The 20,174-nt window shown below is 44.0% G+C and overlaps 2 protein-coding genes across 4 annotated transcripts in view; one reads left to right on the top strand and one right to left on the bottom strand.

Moving 5' to 3' along the window:
* Positions 1 to 5,189, top strand: part of fgf14 (fibroblast growth factor 14) — a 90,080-nt gene extending 84,891 nt beyond the window's left edge. For 2 of the 3 annotated variants that reach the window (XM_084023053.1, XM_084023055.1), the window contains exons 4-5: positions 2,752 to 2,950; positions 4,897 to 5,187. In XM_084023053.1, coding sequence (XP_083879179.1) covers positions 2,752 to 2,950; positions 4,897 to 5,057 — 360 coding nt within the window. In that variant the 3' untranslated portion in view covers positions 5,058 to 5,187. Of the gene's footprint in view, positions 1 to 2,751; positions 2,951 to 4,896 lie in introns of all 3 variants that reach the window. The other variant, XM_084023054.1, reaches the window with a different exon arrangement.
* Positions 5,190 to 7,079: 1,890 nt separating this feature from the next.
* Positions 7,080 to 20,174, bottom strand: part of itgbl1 (integrin, beta-like 1) — a 45,839-nt gene continuing 32,744 nt past the window's right edge. Inside the window, exons 9-11 of the mRNA XM_084023044.1 lie at positions 15,451 to 15,597; positions 12,633 to 12,746; positions 7,080 to 8,808 (exon numbers count right to left, since the gene is read on the bottom strand). Coding sequence (XP_083879170.1) covers positions 8,720 to 8,808; positions 12,633 to 12,746; positions 15,451 to 15,597 — 350 coding nt within the window. The 3' untranslated portion in view covers positions 7,080 to 8,719. The remainder of the gene's footprint in view (positions 8,809 to 12,632; positions 12,747 to 15,450; positions 15,598 to 20,174) is intronic.

Raw genomic sequence — 20,174 nt, forward strand, 5'->3', positions numbered from 1 at the left:
TCTCATTTTTCTTTTTGGTGTTATTTTTCTGTAGAAACTGTATTCCTCCCAGGATCTGCCCCGTCCTCCCCTCAGCCACATTCTCTTTTTCTGTCTCTTTTTGTCCTTTTTGTTGTTGTTGCTTTGCCTCCACACACAGATTGTTCATCTTTTATTTCTTTTCTTTGTGCCGTGGTGACTGAGTGGCTGATTACGTGGGGCTGAACAGTTTCGGCCCTCACGCTGTCTGTTGGCCAAGGTCAATTATGGCCTTCCCTTTCAGAGCAGGGAGCCACTGATGTGGAGCGCCGGGTGGGAGGGGGGGAGGGATGGAGTGGGAAATGATTCGATTTGCCTCTGGTGTGAAAGTGTCCGAGTCTCACTTTGCCTTTTTTTTTTTCTTCTTCTCCTTCAATGTCACTCATATTCTTTCCAAAATATTACATTTCATCGCCTGCCGCCATAATGCATGGGCATATAATCCCCTTATTAGGTTTATAATGGCAGACTTCACACACGTCTGACACAGCGTGTTGTGACGAGGATGAAAGCATCCGGCTTGTCATTTCAGTCTCACACGCCGCCGTCACCGCTCACGTCTCCCAATCAAACTGATTATAGCGAGCGGCTATCAAGCGTCACTTCCACCAAACAAAACCACCTCCGCTTGATTCGCCTCCCGTAAACAAACGCCGCGTGTAGGCGTTTTGATTAGCCGCAATTACGGCCACGTGTGAGCGACTGCAGGCTGTTTTTTTGTTGTTGTTTTCTTTCGTAGGTGCCCCGACGAAGTAATCAGTGCCGGGGCCATACCTGGAAAAATGTTGTCTAATTACGGCGGCCGATGGGACCCGCGGTGAAATAAAAAAGTAGAATTAATGACCTCATTGAGGCGGCTCGGGGAGCCGTGAAGGGAGAAAGTGTTTAGACGTTGATTCGGGGAACAAACGTTAGCAGGGTTAGCAAATGAAGCGGCACAATTAAAAACATTTATCCTGCGTTGTGGGCTGGAAAAAACAATCTATGCATTGTTTTAGGGAGTGTCTTATGATAACAAACATGCCAGAGGGCCCCGGGGGCCCGACCATACAAGGAGTTTTTATTGGTTCAGTCTGCTGCTTGTCTGCCAGTCATTAGACCGCCCCGCCCAGCCGTTGTGCTCTGCTGCAGAAGCTAATAGTTCGCCACTAGAATAGTTAATTCTCTGGTGTAATGTAGGAATTCCCAGCACACATCTCCCATTATCCACCAGCTCGCACCATTTTGGAGAAAAGCCCGGGAGTCCCTCCAATCAAAGGCTGGCGAGGACATAAAGTAGAGCCGGGGCGCTCCTCGAGATCATTACCCATCATCCCAAGTGTGTCTCCGCTCCTTCCTGCTTTCAGCCCGACGCTCTCCGGAGGACGAGCTCCGACAGTAATTCACCAACCGGCTAATTACACCGTAATCATAACACCCAACGTTGAGCCTGTAAATCAGATCCGGAGCGGTTAGAACACAGCCTGTCACTGTGATGATGTCATCACGTTATCACATGTCACCAACATTTGAGCCAATAAACAGCAGGCTTTGCCCTTCCGTTAGAAGAGTCCATCTTTTCCTTGGGTTTTGGTTGTGTGGTTTTATTTAATTTAGTTTTATTTATTGAGGATATTTTAATGTTTTTGTTTTTTCACATTTCTTCAAAGAAGAAACAAGTTGTTGCTCTTAGCAAGGGTGCACTTATGTTATTATTACATTATCATTATTCCAGCAGCATAACATGGTCTGAAAATAACAATAACATCATTTATCGCTATTATTTTTTTCTGGAAAGTATTTCATCCAACACAAAAACACAGACATGGATGAAACTGCGTAGTTATTTCTGGATACTTTATCCTTTTCTGTTATTCAGTCACAAAAAATAGGTTCATTTTGGGTTCATAGCACTTTAGTAAACCAGCCCATGTGTGTCTTGCCATTCACAGGGTCATGAACTCAGACACTGAATTAAAGAGGAGGATTCTCTAATAGGTTTCTTTGAGATCGCCTTCTAAAAAGATGCCGTTTGATACGATTGTCCCAAACAATCTTAATTTTGGACTAATCATTACTTTAGGTTGAGAATGTTCCCAGAAGGCTCCAGACCCCTGATATCATCCGGACCAGCAGTCAGTAGTTCAGTGATCCAGATGTGGTGGAACTCCTCATCCTGATGAGCGATGAACTTTGATTAATACCGACCCAATGAATGCCTTTTCTTATTTTTAGCCCGGCGAGGCGGACGATGTGGAAGCGCTCCTTATTACCCTTCTGGTTCGGAGACGAATGGGCAACGGCGGAGAGAGATGCGGCGCCGTGGCGTCCATTCGTCATCGTTGGCGGGGGAGGGGGGGGAGGTGCTGCAGGTCAATGCCGAACAATATATACTTCCTGCCGAGACCGACGAGCTAATTGAGCAAAGGAGCGCTCTCACATCCGATGTCAAGGTCGAGGTCAAGGACAGGAGGAGAGTTGCATTTCATCAGAGCAGGTCGTTCGGCTCGGCCCGACGCGTGATTATAGCGAGATGGACCGCCGCCGCCGTCATCATCCTGCCCACGCCAGGTGGGAGGATGGAGACCACTTCCACCTGGTTTGCTCCACCGTGAACAAAGGGCGGCGTTTGTTCTGGTCACTCCCAACACCAGTTCACACATGAATTATGTGATTTGTGAATTATTAATTTGAGTCTCTACTGGAATACTGAAATCCGTCCTCGTGTCCCCCCCCCCCCCCCCCCTCCTGCAGGAACTCTTCACAGCCGAGTGCAAGTTCAAAGAGTCGGTGTTCGAGAACTACTACGTGATCTACTCGTCCATGTTGTACCGACAGCAGGAGTCGGGGAGGGCCTGGTTCCTGGGGCTCAACAAGGACGGCCAAGCCATGAAGGGGAACCGCGTGAAGAAAACCAAACCAGCTGCTCACTTCCTGCCCAAGCCATTAGAAGGTACGTACGGGTTCTCTAGACCCGCTTCAACAGGGGGTCCAGGACCACCAGGGGGTCTACAGAGTCACAGTAGGGGGTCTACAAAATGACCTGATGGGATCAAATAACTTTTTTGACTTCCAAAATTAAAAATATGTCCAAAAATATCCATTAACTTTAATTCCACATCTAATCAGCAAATATAAATGATATATTTATATTACAATATATTAATGTATCCATCATTACAAAGTACTGTTATACATGGTACTACAGGCTGCACTGCACATTATTATTGACCGGTTTAACAGGGGGTCGTTGCTCTGCTCTAGAGCTAATTTTGGTTTAATTTATCATAGAAATAATCATTAATTTCAGGATAGTTAAGATAATATTCTGTATTTTCCTTTTTCTCCTTTCAATGCTCACTAGAGCACCAAATGTGTATTAATCCGCATGAGAAAATAGTCCCAGACAAACCCTCCCGTTTGATTAAATTTTCTAAAAACTACAGCGTCCAGCTGTTTAAGGAAATAACGGAGCCTTTAAGAAAAAACAAAGTCGACTTTAAAGTCGTGCTGGAACATAAAAGAGAAACCAGGCGAGACGTAACGTTGGGAGGAATTTGATCAAATGATTAGCTCTGAACCGTCGTTGCAGATTGATGTTTGATTGGTTTAAATCCGTTGGTCCTCATGTAAGCATCATATTTAGTTTTCCAGGAGCAAAAAAAATATATATATTGGATTTTGATTTAAAAATGAGAGGAAATTGATTTTTTTTCTCTGCATATATCGTGAAATAGGTGCACAATATGATCTAAAAGCATTAGAAAAAGGAGTTTTTCATCTCGGCTCGATTTTAAATCCGTTTTAAAGATTTACATCTTCATTAGGAACCCGTGAACTCGACGTCGCCGACTGCTTTAAAGTGTCGGAGCGGGAGGAGAACAACGTCAGAACTCACAGACGGATTTTTCATTTTCGAGGTGAAACAAAGCTGAAGATATCTGCTCGTTTCTCAGGATTGATTTGAATAATTCAGTGTTTTTTTGGGGGTGACCTTCAAAAAAGACAGCATAAAGTCAGATAACACAAAAATCATAAAGTTTAAAAATAAAGTTTACAGCTTTTCGGTTTTACTCAGAGACTCGAGGGGAAACATTGATGAATAAAAGCGGATCCCCTCATATAAGGTGGTACAGTCCGGTATAATGGTTCAGGCTGAGTGGGGTGTAGGAGTACGAGTGTGGAGGTCCTGATCGTCTATCGTGGAATCAGGCTGAATGTCCGGCTGCAGAGAGTAATGAGACACTTCTCACCCGTCAGATGGAGAATCAGACAGAAGCAGGTCAGGATGTTAGCGGGGAAATAAAACCAGCGCTACAGTTCTGTTTGCTTTGAAGGTTTTAAAGAACCTTTATTTATAAAAGTACACGACAGCAAGTTCATGGACACAAGCTGCAAACATCGTCAAAATAAAATCTCCTGTCTCTCTGTTCTCTCCTGTCTCTCTGCTCCTCTCCTGTCTCTCTGCTCCTCTCCTGTCTCTCTGCTCCTCTCCTGTCTCTCTGTTCTCTCCTGTCTCTCTGCTCCTCTCCTGTCTCTCTGCTCCTCTCCTGTCTCTCTGCTCCTCTCCTGTCTCTCTGTTCTCTCCTGTCTCTCTGCTCTCTCCTGTCTCTCTGTTCTCTCCTGTCTCTCTGCTCTCTCCTGTCTCTCTGCTCCTCTCCTGTCTCTCTGTTCTCTCCTGTCTCTCTGTTCTCTCCTGTCTCTCTGTTCTCTCCTGTCTCTCTGTTCTCTCCTGTCTCTCTGTTCTCTCCTGTCTCTCTGCTCTCTCCTGTCTCTCTGCTCCTCTCCTGTCTCTCTGTTCTCTCCTGTCTCTCTGTTCTCTCCTGTCTCTCTGCTCCTCTCCTGTCTCTCTGTTCTCTCCTGTCTCTCTGCTCCTCTCCTGTCTCTCTGCTCCTCCAGTCGCCATGTACAGAGAGCCGTCGTTGCATGACGTCGGAGAGACGGCGCCCAAGGCGGCGGCGGCGGCGGCGGCAGCGGCTCCTCCCAGCAAAAGCACAAGTGAGCCGGCGGTGATGAACGGAGGGAAACCCGTGAGCAAACCCGACAAGCCCGCCACATAGCCGCACCTGACCAGCGGCCAGTGTGTGTGTGTGTGAGTGAGTGTGTGTTTGTGTGTGTGTGTGTGTGTGTGTGTGTGTGTGTGTGTGTGTTTGTGAGTGTGTGTGTGTGTGTGTGTGTGTGTGTGTGTGTGTGTTTGTGTGTGTGTGTGTGTGGAGGAGGGGGAGACCTGACTCCTCTTTCTTCTGTGGATCCAGGCGAAGCACCTTTTATTTTCCTTCTTCTTCCCTTGCACCTCCTCCTCCTCCTCGCCCCCCTCTTCCTCCTCGCCCCCCTCCTCCTCGCCCCCCTCCTCCTCCTCCACCTCCTCATGGACACACGGATGCTGAGGCGGCTGAGTTCAGCACAGGAGGGACGAGGACCTCTGCTCATGGAATGCCTTTAGATTCACGTGAACAAGCACGTTGTTTGCCGACGGTTCATTCAAGAACTCCTCCTTCTCCTCCTCCTCCTCCTGCTCCTCCTCCTCCTTTTCCTGGACGCCCTGCTGCAGCAGAGTCTGTCTTCAGATATATTTTCTATACCACAGTTCACCAGCTATGTGCTGGGACAGAGACTGCATAGAGTAAAAAACATCTGGACCGTCGTCCTCTATTTTTACGAGTACGTTCTCCCGCTCTCCCTCTCTTTCTATCTCTCTGTCGAGGAACCGAGAAAAGATGAAACAACAACTTTTTTTTGCAAAGGGAGTCGTATGATTTTCTAAGAAACTCATTCACACAGATGTGGCATCAACACACACACACACACACACACACACACACACACACACAGTTTGTGGGGAAATCTGAGATGTTTTTTTTTTTTACAGCTGATAAAAAGACACTGGAGGCTGGCAGAAAGCTCCTGCAATCATAGTTGATGAAGTGCTAATTACCGCCACTGCAATCAATGCGAGGAGCTCCCTACACACACACACACACACACACACACACACACACACATGAACAGATGTGTGCGTGGGTGGGAGAAGCGCTGTAAGGAATGGTGTATACATATCACTATCTAAGTCCCACCGGCGGTTCAAGTCCGCCTTCTCTGGTAAATAGAAAAAAAAAACCTTGAAGTCTATTTTTCTTTAATCGTATTTCGGAGCGTGGGCTCCAGGAATATCTCTGGGCCTTGTAGGCCTCCCGTCCCTCACTCACTGACTTCTTTGGACTGCGAAGGCGAGAAGGGGGGCTCGTGGCTTTAGACCAGACGCTCTTATAACCGCAGCACTGGCGGCGGCGGTGGCGGCGGCGGCGGCGTCTACTTTTTCGATAAAAGCCAGAAAAACGACGTGGCTGAAAAACAAAACCAAGTAGGCGACATTTATACTGGCTGCATCCCTATTTGGTTCGGCAACAAACTAAAGCATGGGCAAAAGGATTTAATGTTTGTGTTCTTTCTCGCAGCAGTTATACGAGAGATGGCTTCTATTGTAACATTTTCACTGTATACAACTTAGGGAAAATGACTATTATGAATCATAACTTTTTCAAATAGATTATTGTTATTATTATGATGATGATGAGAGGATTTGTCTCCTAGCTCAGCATGCAGAGTCCAGTACTGATCATCTCGGTGGGCCTATCACGTGCCTGTTTGGACCTTGATCCCGCCCCCTCCCACTCCGGCATGCAAAAACGGGTTCCCAGTCCGTGTCACTGGGCCGACGGTGCCTCCCCCACCCGACACGCCCACCTAGAGGACACGTAGCATTATCTATCCAATATGTATTCATGCTGAAATGACCAAAGTCTCCTTTTCTTTCACCCCGAGGACGAACTGATTCTTTTACACACAAAACACAAAGTAAAAGAATCAAAGCTTTCACTGTGACAGCGTTTCCGTCCCAGAGAAGCCGAACTGCGACCCCCAGAGAGGTCAACGACTGATGTCATTCAGGAGAGGCGTGGCCGACCTTGAGTTAATCACGTGCATGCGTTTTCTACGAGGAGCGAGGTACGGCCGGCGCTCTCCGATCCACTGGCTTTCCCGGATATTTTTTAGTTTCGAATATTAAATTATACTCAAATTCATTGGTTGAATATGATTTTATTTGGATTGCACACTTTTTTTTAATCGCAGCACATGGAAGCACATTGAATCTTTGTAGAAAGCTGCAGAAACGTGGTGTAGCTGGTCCATCCTCCCCGTAGGAACTCTACATGCTGGGCTGGCTGCTGCTGCCGTCCAGATATCTGGCTCCTCCTCCTCCGAGGCCGACTTTATTTTTGTAAATGAGCCGGTGTGTAAATGTACATCTCTGTGTTTCTTTTCCGATCGTGTGTGTGATGTCGTCTCCTGATACCGATCACGTTTTGGTTTTCTCCCCCGACTCTCTTCAGACGCGTTACAAGAACGTTCTAGCGAACTCTTCCCTTCGTCCCTTTGCGTTGTCGCCCCTCGTTGGGTCCATCGTCCGTCTGTTGCATGGGGAGAGGACGGCGTCGTCGATGAGCTGTGCATGTCGTAGGCCGCGTCTTATTGAGAAAACCTGTTGGTATGTACCGCTAATTTTACATACATATATGCAACGAGTTTGTCTACACTTATACCGTTTGTGTTTGTTGTATACACACACAACATACAAACAATATTGAAATAAAAATATTTATATATTTAAAAAAAAAAAGGTCATGTACTGTAATGTCAGTAACATACTTAATGCAATATAGTGTGCAGTATATTATTGCACCTGTCACTTCTGATGGGGACAAACCAACCGGAAAAGGGGGGAGGGAGGAGGGAGGAGGGGGGTCGCCTCGTTTTAAAAAGCATGAAAATATAAAAAAAAATTAAGGCCAAAGTAGAATTTACAGTTTTGTGACTTCTCGTCGGTCCTCGTCTGGAGTGGCTCTCACCCCCCCGATGCCTCCTTCCTTTATTTTGAAGTGACATGGACGTCCAGCATGCCACGACTGAACTATGTATGCCCCCCCCCCCCCTCCTTAGCCCCGCCCCCCCACTTAGAAATCAACCTCATCACTAGTGTGTGATGAGTCGGGAAACAGTCGGGCTGATCGATTTGGGTTTGATTTCGCCGCTGGAGAAGAATAGGCACTATTAAAAATGATTTTATTTTCAACAACATCAACAAAAAATAATAATTTTATATATATATATATATATATATATATATATATATATATATATATATATATATATATATAAACCATTGCAAGTATGCCCATTGGAGTTATGTCATGTTATAACAAATTTGTAACCATGTATGATTAAGGTCTTTCGCGTTTGTTTTCCATGCAAAAATGTTGTGTCATGCGGCACATTTAATGTTTTATTATTAAAAAAAAGAAATAAAAACCTCAAACAGAAACTTCTGCGTCCGAGTTTGAACAAACAGCACACAAACATGTCACTTTAATCATTTCTCAAACATATGTTTTGGATTTGTCCCGCATTCCTAGTACGTGTTGCCGTGTGGAATATGTGAGCCTACATTATTAAACATTTTAAAATGGTAATATGTTTCTTTTGCACCTATGGTAAGGATGATTTGTAACCAGTACAATATAAAGAATGAATGTTAGTGATATGCAGAATTATCTCCCCACGTCCGGTGGTCTTTAACCAGCCTGGTGGCTCCGGGCAGCCAGGCCTCTTGTCCCTGTAACCCCGAGGTCCCTCCTCCTCCTCCTCCTCCTCCTCCTCCTCCTCCTCAGTACTCGGCTCCCAGCCAGATCTCACAGGCGTTCCCCGTCCAGCCGTCCCAGCACTCACAGTTGCCGCAGTTGCACAAGCCGTTGCCTGTGAAGGAGACGTGAGAAGAGAAGCTGTGAATTAAAGGAACTGTGCCATCATGCCCGACCTGAACAAGGTTCCTCTTTTCACACCCTGCTTCCTCTGGGTGAAGCTCTCTCTCTCTCTCTCTCTCTCCCTGGCAGGGTGGGGGGGGTGACTTCACGGCTCAGGACACTTTGTGGTTTTTCCACTGCCGGTGCCCACACAAGCAGAGGAGGACACGCTGCTTTAATTAAGGGGGGAAGGCCAGATATTCACCACATTTACACAACGCTCAGATATCACACGAGTCCAACATCATTAAAGTGTGGTTGTGGTGCAGAAAAGCCACACTGTCCTCTCCAGATTTAAATGCTTGTAACAATCGGACTATATGTAAGAATTGGACGTAGTCACCATGACGTCACCGTCAGTTTTGTAGACTCACGTTCGGCAATTTGGCCTCCGCAGTCTTGTTCTTTTGCATCCAGAAGGTTGGAAGTGGTAAACTCTGGTTTATGTGCCTTAAACCTGCATTCTCTCTCCTGGCCACCAGGGGGCGACTCCTCTCTGGTTGTATAGAAGTCTATGAGAAAATGGTCCTACTTCTCTCTTGATGTATTATCTCAGTAAACATTGTAAACATGAGTTTATGGTCTCAATCCAGCATGATGTTCATTTAGTACATTATGGTCCATTTAGAGTCCACCAGACCAGAAAGCAGGGGATGCTTTAGGGGGCGGGGCTTACCTGCTGATTGACAGGTTGCTACCACGCTACCAATGCTAGTTAGCTACTAAGATGACTTTAACACTTTGCTGTAAAGTTGACCTTCAATTATAGAAGCTAACTTTGTTAGCAGCTTCAACACCAGAATCCAGAACATAGACTTCTATACAACCAGAGAGGAGTCGCCCCCTGATGGCCAGCAGAGAGAATGCAAGTTTAAGGCACTTCATTTATTAGACCCGGAGGTTGCCGCCTTAATGTTCGGTAGGAAAACATATAGTTTTAAGTCTCTGTTCGATGTTGAAGCTGGATTGAGGAGTTTTCTACAAGTGAAGTTAAATCTCATCTTCATCATTCCTGAACTTTAACTTAAGTAGCTTAAGAGACCTCGACTGTTCAACCAATAGGGGACCTGGATCAGCATCATATTTCATGTTTTGGGGGTGGAACCAAACCTACACTTTCATTTATGCATGAGGTTGTTTTGTCTTTTTTTAATTTAGGTTTAAAAATGTGTTGTAATTCCGTCGGCTGAAGATCTCCTCAAAGCTCCCTGAGCTGTCAGACGGAGATCAGGAGATCAGCAGATCAGGAGGAGGACTAACTGCTGGCTTCCTGTCACACAGCTGAAATACCTCATAGCACAACATCTCACCGAGGGAGATCTCAACAGGTCACCGTGAGGTGAAATAACCGGATGTAGGAGTCAAAGGTAAGTAAGAACAATAAAAGTCGGCTTAACTGCTGGTTGATGTGCTGAACGCAGGCAGCCAATCAGATAAACCTGCCTCTTTAAAGGATCAAACTCTATTTATTCCTCTTATTGTCAGTAAATCCCACCAAAACCAACAACAACCAACTTCTGCTGCACGAACGAACAAACAGGAGAGAACGGTGCATTTATAAGGGACTATTTTTATCTGCAATAGGCATTTATTTTGTTTTGGAATGATGTAAGTATTCTATATAATTACTCAAGTGTAGCTTAAATGAAAGAAAACCCTTTTTCGATCCCATTCATATTGTGTTCTTATTTACATGCAAAAAATGTATTTCATCATATTTTAAAAATCGTTTTCTTCCTGGAAAACCAAATATGAGCTACAGTCTCAACCAATAATCTGACATCTATCGATCCTGTTCCACTCGTAGATACGTCAGCGTACGGAAGACAAATACTGACGAGATTTAAAGGGCCAGTTCACCCCCAAATCAAAAACATGTCATTTCTTTCTTACCTTTAGTGCTGTTTGTCAATCAGATTCTTTTGTTGTGAGTCGCCTCCTTTCGGAGATGTCGGTCGCAGAATGCCTGCCTCATCTCCAGTATATAGTATTTATATCGTCCTGTATTATTGGAGACGAGTCTCTACGCTCGATATCTCCAAAACTAGACCAAAAATGTGTCTTTATATACGATTTCAAGGTATGTGTCCTTTCCTTGAGTATTGTTATGCCATATACGTCCGCTATATCTCAGAGGGACTTATTGTACTTTTAACTTGTGTTATTGGCCGCTATAGTTCGGGTACATTTTGTTCCTATTTTTACTTTCATACAAAACCTCTAAATGCATCTTCCATCACTGTTTCCAGCAGCGGTGTGTGGGACTAAAAATAAACCGTGTGTGCTGGTGGTGCAGAGGGAACATGTCACGTCCACTTTTTTATGGTTGTCGACAACAACGGGGCTCAAAGGAATCCCATAAATCAGGCTGTTGAAATATGGATGACGTTATTCTCATTGGTTCACTCAGACTAACAGACACTGTATTATTGATCCTAAATCAGGTTATAGATGTGGTGTTTATACAGTATATGAAATGTCCTGATTTGTTGGGGTTTTTTACATTCTAACCTGCAGACGGACAAACAGCCCTTTTCTGAAAAAAAAAAAAAAACGTTGCTGAAATGATCATATTCAGTGCATGAAATGAACCAGCGAGCGTCCCTAATACGCTGAATTTTCCACATCACTCACGGTGTGAAGCTTTGAAGGGTCCGTGAAATCTCCACATTCAGCTCACACGCCACAAAAACACACTTTGGTGGCGTCGACGTGGGGAAGAAAACACCCGGCTACCTGCAGAAGCAGTTACCTGCATATAACAGCTCTCATGCATAAGCTATGTTCACGCATATATATATACATGTATATATATATATAATATATATATATATATATATATATATATATATATATATATATATATATATATATATATATATATATATATATATATATATATATATATATATGTATATATATATGTATATATATATATGTATATATATATATATATATATGTATTATACTACTCTGGGAATCAGGAACATTTAACAGACATTTTCTTTGTTTCCTGCATCCGGAGCCTCTGATGCTCATCTGAATGACATTAATGCTGACGTTTGGAGTAAATGAGGAGAAAGACATCTGAACGGCGGTCCAGATTCTTGACGGCCCCGGGGGGAAATATTTATGAGCATGTACTGAGAGGTCCATTATCAGCGGAGGGAAAACGGCTCCTGTGGATACACGGCTTTGTACATCATCTTCATTCATTTCCCTTCTGTCTGACTTTAACCAGCCGTAAACCTACAGGTGTGTGTGTGTGTGTGTTTTAGAGGTCTTCAGGTCTGAGGAACCAGGACCCATATTGGGAGCTGAGTCGGACCGGCTCCAGTGTCGCTAATGTTGCTGGTTTTCATCGTTATCAAACCGTAGCTTTAAGTAAAAGTCCACCAGCAAAACATGAAGCACTTTAAACTGACAGAATGCAGAATGGCCTCTGTTAATGTTTTATTATTGTCACCATTATTTTAATGTTTCTGTGGGTGCCTCCACATGCCACTGGGTATAATTGATCGTGTTTTATGTGAAGAGGAGCTGCAGCAGAGACATCTAATCAATACAGCGGTGCAAAATAGAGTATAATATCTCTCTATCTGGAATGTGCCGGAGATGAGAATACAACACAGTTTGGAGGCTAAAGAGTCTTTTTGGAACGCGTTCTTGACATTTTTATGATTATTATCAGCTGCTTGGTAAATGATGCTGCCGGGGTGTTTGGTGTCTCCAACATTTAAAGACCTCTATTGTGTGTGTGTGTGTGTCCGTCTCTACCTGTGCAGACGAGGCCGTCGTGTTTGTCACAGTCTCGGTCGTCACACTCGCAGAACTCTCCAGAAACCCACCAGTCTTTGGGGAAGCAGATACACTGGCCACAGTGGCAGGAACCTACACACACACACACACACACGCACACACACACACTCTCTTAATTAACATACATAACTCACTTGTGATGGTGTACATTGTTCTGAACATCATCCCCTCCCTGCTGGTGTTTTTAATAAATGCTCTTTGCTTCGTGTAACTTCTTTAGATTAACGGCATCGAGTGGATATGAGATGTTCCCCGGGGGACGCAGCTTCTAATGTACGCCGCCAGGAAACCCATCCTCCACCCACACTTTAAACTTCCTCTCCTCCCCATCACTCTCTCTCTCTCTCTCTCTCTCTCTCTCTCTCTCTCTCTCTCTCAAGGGCAGCAGCAGCAGCAGGATAATAAGGTATTAAGGATTTGGTCGAGGGAAACAAATCTACTGCTGTCTACTTCACTTGTTTTTTCCAAAGCTCACACCCAGAGTTCAAGCAACGATGTTCACAATCTCCCCCAGTACCAACCAACACACACACACACACACACACACACACACACACACACATATACACACACACACACACACAAGGAGGTGGAGGATTGTTCTGGTGTCTGAACGTAGCAGAGTGTGGAGATCAAACATGCTCATCTTCATTTCCGTGCCCCGGCCCTCGGCTCGGTTCTCGGCTCTCGGCCCGTTCTCGTCTCTGCAGGGCCGGACCGGCTGCACTCGCTCCATTTCTGCTGATTCAGCGCTACACGGCGGAGAAAGAGTCCTGTTGTGTGGACTCATTTGCCACCTAATGATACATACAGTACAGTACAAGACACGTTTGCAGAGTCTCATACATTTTAAGATGCACTTGTCTGGCAGCTCCTGCAGCTGCAACTAATTATTATTCATTGCTATCAATTCATTTTTGGACTGTTTGGTCTATAACGTGTCTGACAATAATGAAAAATGCCCCAAAGTAGAAGAGTTTAGATAGTTTGTCTTGTTACTAAAAGAGTCCCAAAGGGAGAGATGTTCAATAAACGATATGAAGCAGAAAAAAACCCCTGAAAATCAAGTTTGTTTGGGCTTTCTGCATGACGTGACGAGGCTGCAGTGCCTTAAACTGTAATTCTCTCTGCCGGCCACCAGGGGGCGACTCCTCTCTGGTTGTATAGAAGTCTATGAGAAAAGATCCACTCGTCGCTCCTCCACAGTCCAAATATGGTCACTTCCTTCACTGGTTGCTAAAATGCCAAAAGCCCGACAGCCAAAATCCTGAACTCGAGACTTCAAAACCGTAGTCCACTACCACGTCACCATGACTACGCCCACTTACTTATATACAGTCTATGGATGAGAACGATTCATTGCATTATTGTTGATTAATTGCCGATCAATCAACTGATCTGTTGATGCCGTCAGCCCTTCAGAAGGCTGTATATAATAAGTATTATAATAATCAAAGATCTGATTTTGAAACTGCGGCTCTGTTCTGGCTCTTTTATAACACGTTTCCGTCCCGGGTGAAAGATTAAAACATAAACGGAGCTAAAAGTAAATCTTGAGCAGATTATGACTTTAATCATTAAAGGAGGAGGTATTAACCCGTAGCGCCGGGGCTCGGAGGGAGAACTCCACGTTAATCCTGTAAATCAGTTTAAATACTCTGTACTAGTGTGACTGCTTATCAGAGACAGTAAGAACCCGATAGAGATGTTTTTATGGAGATTGGAGAGAAATATGCAGTATCCATCATTACTTGGGATTTTTGTTGAGCTTAAAAGAAGAGATTGTTTTGTCAAATATTTTTTTTAGTACATGAATGTTTCGGTCGCAATGGGGATGAAAAGACTTGTAATAGTGACATTTAAATCTGGGTAAGAAATAAAAACCGTAGAGAAGAAAACAAGGGAGATGATTCAAAATCTTTAATACAGACGCAAAAGAAGCATTTCAACGCAGAGTTCAAATACTTTGGAGCAATATTCTCACATGAGGGTCAGAGCTTATAATGTCGTTGATTTTACTGTTAGCACTGTTAGCTCTGTTAGCACTGTTAGCACTGTTACTTCTGTTAGCAATGTTAGTTCTGTTAGCATTGTTAGCTCTGTTAGCACTGTTAGCATTGTTAGCATTGTTAGCACTGTTACCTCTGTTAGCACTGTTACCTCTGTTAGCACTGTTAGCTCTGTTAGCACTGTTAGCTATGAGCCGTCGGGTCTGGCGTCACCACATCGAGGGCTCCTGAGAGCCAATCGATATTCTTGTATTGAAATCTTGTTTTGTGCACCTTTTAAAGTGGAGGTGAAGCAGCATTTCAAGAGTATCTATCTTCCATATGTTGACGTATTCCTGAGGATCGGTATGCGGGACATAACGTTGGGAGGATTTTTTAATTCATCAGTCACAAGATGACCTTGTCTAGTTTCAGACGGACTGAGGGATGGACGTCATGATATTATTGGTTGAAACTTGTCGGCGTTAGCTGATGTAAGAAACCCTTCGTGTTTGGTTTCATAGGGAGGATAATACATTGAATTTTGGTATAAAATATGAAGGATTTTTTTTTCTTTTTGCATGTAAAGAGCCATTTGTCATTTCAGTAAACTTTATGGACATTTTCCGAATAACACATTATTTTCGATGCAGGATTTGCTCTTGTAATTGAATATTATCTTAGTGCGTATCGCTAATAAGTATAAAAGTATAAACTAGCACTGAGGGGATTCTTCATGCCAAAACGCAATTTTTATGGGAAACTCGTGCAAAAAAACCCTCGCTCACCTTTCCCGGTGCACATGACTCCGTCCGAAGTCTCGCAGAGCTCTTTGCTCTGAACGTCGCTCATGTCACATGACCTCTGGAACTGGCACAGCTTCCCGAACCAGCCCTCCTCGCAGATGCAGCGTCCGCAGGAACAGTAGCCGTGACCTGGAGGGCAGAAAGGCCTTTGTTTAAAACGCAGAGACTCAACGTGAAGAGAGAATACAGCGCAAGGAGATAGAAATCGCAGCGAAGAGTCAAGAGAAATGCCAGCGGAGAGCGAAAATAAAGGCAATAAAGCATCAAAACACAGAAAGTTGACAGTGCAGTTGAACCTTGACAATAATAGGAAGGAAGACGAGCGACGCAGCGGGATTATTGTGTTTTCTCCGGGGACATGAAAGGACCCGTCATCGCCGGCCTCGGCCCGTCCTCTAATAAATCTCCAGCTTCAGATGGAGACGGAAATCAAAGAACAAGGCTGCAACAACACACGCCGTTTAATTGGTTGAGAAAGGCAGTTGTGGTGCTTGGATGCTCTAATAGATGACAGCGTCACTGTGGTTTTAACAAGCACACACACACACACACACACACACACTTCAATACAAAGTGCATCATGTGGAGGCAGCATCACCCAGCTGATTGATTCCTTTATGTTCACATCTGGTTACAGACGGCAGGTTGAAGAGGTGCTAATGAGCGGAGCGTCTTCTCATCAGTGTAAATCCATACTGTGCTATTGGAAAGATGCTTTGATGTAATGCTGCCATTGATTCAGTCAAACAGCTGTTTCTGAATTTTGATTCCAAGCCGAAGACTTGATGCCTCTTTAACGTTCATTCAGCCCGGTGTCGTCATATGGATTAGAAACTTTAAATATTTGCAAAGTAAGTATTTATTTAACAAGTATGGAGTAGTAACGTGTATAGGATCTTCTATCTAAGATAATATACATTTAGAGTTTGTACATTTTAGGATAGCGATATGAAAGAGTGTTTCATATTTCATATCCAAAATGCTGAACTGTTGCTTTAAACCCCCAAGTTTGATACCGATGTTTGAATTAAATCAAGAACATACAAAAAAATATCCATATTATATCCAATAGCCAGCACAGCAAGACTCGGGGGTATTGATGAGGTGAGGTGCCTGCGCAGAGATGATTCCCATCCAAACAGCAGCCTCTGCATCCTGCTGCTGTCTGGCAGGTAAAACAGAAGTATCTTCGTAGCCCCAAACTCCACCACGAAATCTAGTTTTCTCCTGTTTTTCTTTCGTAAACGATCTATAAGTTGCATTTTAATTGTGCGTTCCTTTGTTTCAGAATGACGATAAATGAGAAGAGGACGGAATCAAACCTCGTATCTTGAGGAACACGGCTCGCCCAGAATATAACACCAATGTAATGGATCCTGCAGCTTCCTGATGCCTCCTGCTTTAATCAATCAGAGGTAGAGTGGGGGATGGTGTGTGTGTGTGTGTGTGTGTGTGTGTGTGTGTGTGTGTGTGTGTGTGTGTGTGTGTGTGTGTGTGTGTGTGTGTGTGTGTGTGTGTGTGTGTGTGTGTGTGTGTGTGTGTGTGTGTGTGTGTGTGTGTGTGTGTGTGTGTGTGTGGCGGTGTTGGCAGGTTATACATGAAAGTTAGCAGGTGGAGTGGAGTGGCAGCCACGGCAGGCCATGCATGGCTGCCTCGATCAGACGGCCTGGGAGAGCATTTAATTGCTTTGGAAGAACGAAAAAAAACAAAAAACAGAGCCCTCATTCAATTAGAGTGCACCTGCCCTTCACAGAGCATTGTGCTGTTCACCGTTTAGAGATGGACTGGGAGGGGAGGTGGTGGTGAATCTGGTGTTTAACCCAGAAGATCCATACTGCATGCAGGGAGCGTCTGTCGGAGGTTAAGAGTTCACCGTCGCAGAGAAACGATGGAAGATCTGAGCTCGCCTCTGTACACATCGATGCTGCACTCCAAACATTTCTTTATCATCAGGTTGTATGTATTTTTATCTGAGTCCCAACATAATATTCTTTTTAAAACCAAGACAAAATGTTTCTAAAAGAATTTGACTAGTTTCAGGTCTCTACATCTTGAAACATCAAAGAAAAAGGCAGATCGATGCACGAGAATAAAGAATAAAACAGATAAAGAAATGTTCACGGTGCACTGGCAGATTTCTTTTAATAAAACTTCAAGGTCTCAATTATGGATAAAAAAGTACCTCAGGTTTTTGTGTTTTAGGACCCTTATCCTCCATAATTTCACATGTCAAGACCAAACATGTTTTTTCAAACTGACAAGGCCTCTGCCATTTTTAAATGTCCTCAGAAATAAAGTCTTCATCAGGGTTTGATGTAACAAAAGTAAAAAAAAGAAAATTAAATAATAAGCCCCTTTGGTACAGGGCCTCATTTACCCTTTGCTATGATGCCCCTGAAGATTATGTACCAATTATCTTCAGAAGTCACATGATTAGTTGGTAAAGTCTAATGGATCACACATCCATCAAATCCATTCATACAAAAATGGAAAGAATATGGCAACAAAACAAATCTAATGCAACAAAACTAAATAAATACTTTCCGTTTTCATTAATCTCAGCCTGTGAAACACATGTTTATACTATAGATTTTGGTTTAATTAAATGCATCTTGTTGTGTTCGGGCGATGCAAATAGTTCATGAGGAGCTCTCCTCCAAACATAACCTAACTTTCCGTGCTCTGGGAGACTGGACTGTCTCATTTGGGGGAGGAAGAGCAGGATCACCCCCGACCCTGGATCTCTCTGAGGACCGGAGCCTTAATGAGGGCGCAGATGGTTCTCCGGATTTATTTACATGAGCCAGGTGTCCGACAGCAGCCATGTTCTCGTCCGTGCCAGCTTTGGGAGGAGTGGTCTCGGTCAGTAATGACTTTTCATGGAAGTTTTTTTGGGCCATTCGACCAAAACTCAGTCCTATTCTCTTTCTTTCTCACGCTATTAGCACATTGCATGCTTAAACCTCCTGTTACTTTCATTAATTCATTTTTAAATGGCCTGAATGATCGGGATTATGTGTGAAAAGAAAGATTTTATAGTGAAAATTTTATTTTGAAAGGGCAAATTTTACTTATAGCAGGACAAGACAAAACAGCAACGCTTTGTCCTGCAGAAAGCCAACGTGATAACCGTTTAAGACGTTTAAATAACGTTAACATCCGAGGGCTCAGCTGCGATGCTCGACTCCAGAAGTAAAACAGACACCGAAACCTCACGTGAACCCAATAAGCTGCCGGAGTCGACCAACGGCGTTAAATGCTTACGATTCAGGAAGCCTCAGCATCTCTGCCGTCGCTCTTGTATCACATGCACACTAAAGGTGAGCGGGGAAGCCTGAAGAATGAGCACCTTAGACCTCAATTACAGTGTGTGGAGTGGATTTTTGGCTGCTGGTTCTTGTTGGGAGAGAAAATGATATGCAAGGAGTCGCTGTCATTTATTCACTTCCTCTCTTTCCCAAACATCCAGCGGCACAGACAGCACCCCAGCATGGAAAGCTGGGATGGTTTTTGTTTGATCCCCCATGCCTCACTCGGGGTACCTTTTTTCCAGAGTTGCCTCTGAGCTTCTCCAAGTATACACACTTAATTGTCAGGCCGACGGCACGTCTCGTATGGGCGTAAGTGTGTGTTACTGCTGGTTTGGAGCTCAGACAGGCTTTCCCCCCCGGACGCCTCGCAAAGAAGAATTGTTTCTGGACAGCCCAGCACACAATGAGCCCCAGTAATCCATTCACATAAATACTGCACCCCCGCCCCCCCTTTAAAGGAGACATTTACCCTCAGATGCTGCAATGCACCACTCATAGAAAATGGCACAGTCCGAACCAAAGCTACATTAACCCTCCTGTTACCCTCACATTTTTGTCATCTATAGCAATTTAAACCTTCAGAAAATGATCATAATCTAAATGTTACCCAGCTTTATGCTTCAGGTACTTAATGTTTCTTTGTTGACACCCTAAATAACCCATTAAATAAAACATAACCTCTGTGTACAGAACATTCAAAACATCATCATGTTCATTTTATGTTTATCTATATTTTGCCCATTCAATTGGGAAAAGTCACTGAATATGAAGCGAAAACAATCATGTTAACCCTTGTTTTATGAAATGTTGAATGATGTCAAATAGACCCTGAAGGATAACAGGACGGTTAAAAATAAAAACAAAACCCCCACTCCACACGGAGGGAGGCACTTCCTGTCCAACACAGTCCCACGGCGGTTTATGAAGTCATGAAATGCAATCTGTTGCTTTCATGCACACGGACACAAATTGTCCGGTTTTTTCAATATGTGTCGTTCAGCATGGAAGCCAGTAGGGACACGAACGAAGCATCCATGTGAGGAAGTGACATTAATGCCTGTCTGTCGATACTTACTTCCTGATTGTCACTCGCTTGGCCTTCTGAGGGAACAGAGGCCTGAACGAAGGTTCGGCGATGCGTTCAAAGTCTGTGGTTTTTCCAAACGACCTACTCTGCCTTTAAACACTAATTAACTACTTATGTTGGAGGAGTAGATGTAGTAGTAGTCCTTAATGATCTAACATTTGTTGAGTTGCCTGAATCAAAAGTGTTCGAGGTTATTTTAAGCCCAACGATGACTTTGTTGCCTGAACCTAACTTTGGTTTCCAGTGAAAAAATAAACAAATTACTGTAAACTTCTTTTTGAGTGTAGAAATGACAGAATTCCGTGTCT

The sequence above is a fragment of the Eutrigla gurnardus genome (genome assembly GCF_963514095.1).
Source record: "Eutrigla gurnardus genome assembly, chromosome: 12".
Taxonomy (NCBI): Eukaryota; Metazoa; Chordata; class Actinopteri; order Perciformes; family Triglidae; genus Eutrigla; species Eutrigla gurnardus.